The sequence below is a fragment of the Otolemur garnettii genome, unplaced genomic scaffold (genome assembly GCF_000181295.1).
Source record: "Otolemur garnettii isolate 467f Iridium unplaced genomic scaffold, OtoGar3 scaffold00096, whole genome shotgun sequence".
Classification (NCBI taxonomy): domain Eukaryota; kingdom Metazoa; phylum Chordata; class Mammalia; order Primates; family Galagidae; genus Otolemur; species Otolemur garnettii.
The window spans coordinates 6,303,153-6,305,965 of NW_003852491.1; the positions used below are offsets into that span (position 1 = coordinate 6,303,153).

At 53.5% G+C, this 2,813-nt stretch overlaps 1 protein-coding gene across 1 annotated transcript in view; it reads right to left on the reverse strand.

Annotated features, from left to right (window-relative positions):
- Positions 1-130, reverse strand: part of NFATC2IP (nuclear factor of activated T cells 2 interacting protein) — an 18,514-nt gene extending 18,384 nt beyond the window's left edge. The window contains exon 1 of the mRNA XM_012808917.2: positions 5-130. Within this exon, the coding sequence (XP_012664371.2) occupies positions 5-98 (94 nt within the window). The 5' untranslated portion in view covers positions 99-130. The remainder of the gene's footprint in view (positions 1-4) is intronic.
- Positions 131-2,813: the final 2,683 nt, after the last annotated feature.

A 2,813-nucleotide genomic window follows, 5' to 3' on the forward strand; every position in this document is an offset into this window, starting at 1 on the left:
CTGCCCCGGCCGCCCCGGCTGCCCCGGCCGCCCCGAACTCCTCGGCTGACGCCGCCGCCTCGGGACTGCGGACCAGGTTTCCTCACAGGCTCCGCCATGGCACAACCTCTGAGGCCGCACACACCCGCCTCTACTCGCCTTGCCCGGCCCTCTCCAGCGACTGCCGCCTTTTATTGGACGAGTAGCCTGCTAGTCAGCATCTCTTCCCGCCCACACGCTCTGGATCCGCCTTCCCACCTTATCATTGGTCAGCGTACCCGCCCATCACGCATATACCTCAGAAAGGAAGGCGCCAAAGATTCCAATCGCCTCAGAGCAATTTGTCGCGCGGCCGTGGATTCGGGGAGGCTCACCCATTGGCCAGACTTCCCCTCCTCTGACTGGCCTCTCAGGAACCCACCCATTAAAGAGACCCGTCTTCCCGGGTGGTGGAGCAGCGGAGCATGCTGGGGATTGTAGTCCTTAAACGCTACGGCTCTGGAAAGCAGGCTGGGAATTCTTTTATAAAGTGCGGAATGAGGCAGAGACTTCAAAAGTGTCTCCGGTGTTGTCCGCCTCGCCGCATGGTGGGCATGAGTAATTCCATTCAAACGCCTCACACAAGCTTGCACATGATTATCCGTCCTCACCCCAGACACCTACGAACCCTAGGAACATATTCCAAGTCAACACAACGAACACCCCAAGGACGTGCACCCACAAGGACACCTCCCCATAACACGCTTAAAGACGTTTTTTTTTGCGGGGGGAGGTAGACAGGATTTCGCTCTGCCACCCAGGTTGGACTGTAGTGGCCCGATCATAGCTCACTGCAGCCTGGAACTCCTGGGATTTGCATTTTACCCCTTTAAGATGCCTGTGATTCGGTGGCTCATGCCTGTAGTCCTAGCACTCTGGAAGACTGAGGCAGAGGGATTGCCTGAGCTCACAGGTTCGAGACCAGCCTGAGCCAGAGCCAGAATGAGACCTCATTTCTAAAAAAAATAGCCAGGCGTTTGCAGCAGGCACCCTGTAGTCTAGGGCACTAGGGAGGCTGAGGCAAAAGAATCGATTAAACCCAAGAGTTTGAGGTTGCTGTTAGGTGTGACGCCATGGCACTCTACCCAGGGCAAATGAGACTCTGTCTCAATAAATAAATAAATAAACAAACAAACAAACTAGGGCGGCACTTGGCCCCAGCCAAACTGCAACAACAACAACAAAAATAGCCAGGTGTTGCAGTGGATACCTGTAGTCCCAGCTGCTCGGGAGGCTGAGGCAAGAGAATCGCCTAAGCCCAGGAGTTGGAGGTGGTTGTGAGCTGTGTGAGACTGCCACGGCACTCTACCACGGGCGATAAAGTGAGACTCTGTCTCTACAAAAAAAAAAAAAACGAAAGAAAGAGGGAGGAAGGGGGAAGGAAGGAAAGAAAGGAAAGGGAGGGAGGAAAGGAGGAATGAAGGAAGAGAAGGAAGGGAAGGAAAGGAAGTGAAGGAAGGAAAAGGCCCTCGAACTCCTGGGCTAAAGTGATCCTCCAACTTCGGCCTCCAAAAGTGATGGGATTGCCATCATGAGCCACCATAGCCTGGCCAGAGATTTTGTTTGTCTCCCTGGATAGAGTACTATGGCATCACAGCTCACAGCAACCTCCAACTCTTGGGCTCAAGCAAGTCTCCTGCCTCAGCCTCCCAAGTAGCTGGGACCACAGGCGCCAGCCACAACGCCCGGCTATTTTTTGGTTGTAGCCGTCATTGTTGTTTGGCAGGCCTGGGCTGGATTTGAACCTGCCACCTTAGGTGTATGTGGCTGGCGCCTTTAGCCACTTGAGCCACAGGCGCTGACCCTAGTTTTTCTATTTTTTAATAGAGACAGGGTCTTGCTGTTACTCAAGCAGTTCTCAAACTCCTGAGCTCAAGCAATCCACCCACCTGGGCCTCCCAGAGTCCTAGGATAGACCACTGTGCCTGGCCGAGATTTTTTTTTTCTTGCAGTTTTTGGCTGGGGCTTGGTTGGAACCAACCACCCTCCAGCATATGGGGCCAGCGCCCTACTCCTTGAGCCACAGGAGCTGCCTGAGATTTTGTTTTTTAATTATATTTCCCCAACACACCCACCAACAACTTCCACAAATAGTATCATGGACCTCAGAGACTACTTACCCTCCCCATGTCTATAATATTTGCAACTCTTGCATGATATACATCCCAGCACAACCCAACACCTCTTCAATACTTCACACCTTCCACTTTGCCCCCAACTTCATGACCCTCTGACACTCACACATACATCCTATGCCACACTTCACACAGGACACCCCCACAACACATGCTTCTCACTAACCCACGATGCTCACAGAACTAACAATGCACATGTCCGTTCTGAACAGCATCTTGACTACCCTGCACACCTCCCTTCCCCTACACCTCCACCACCATGGCCAAATGATGTCCCTCTGCGCTTACACCTCAGATCCACGTGTAAACTCAGCCCGGGTCACTCGCACAGGCACACAACTACCAGAAGGTGGCGCTATTTCACAGGGAACGGTAGCTCTGGGACTCCAACAGGGACTTCCCAGCCCCTCCCCTCAGCCAATCTGAGTCAGGCTGGAGGATAGAGAATGCACCAAAGGCTCTGGGCCCATCAGGGAGGCCATTGCAAACTAGAGATACTGGAATTCTGAGAGCCCAAAACTTCACTCAAGTCTCCTTTACCCCAAGCCTTGCTCAAGATCTGGAAGTTGGCTCGGCGCCTATAGCTCAACCGGCTAAGGCGCCAGCCACGTACACCTAAGGTGGCAGGTTCGAATCCCCAGCCTGGACCCGCCAAACAAC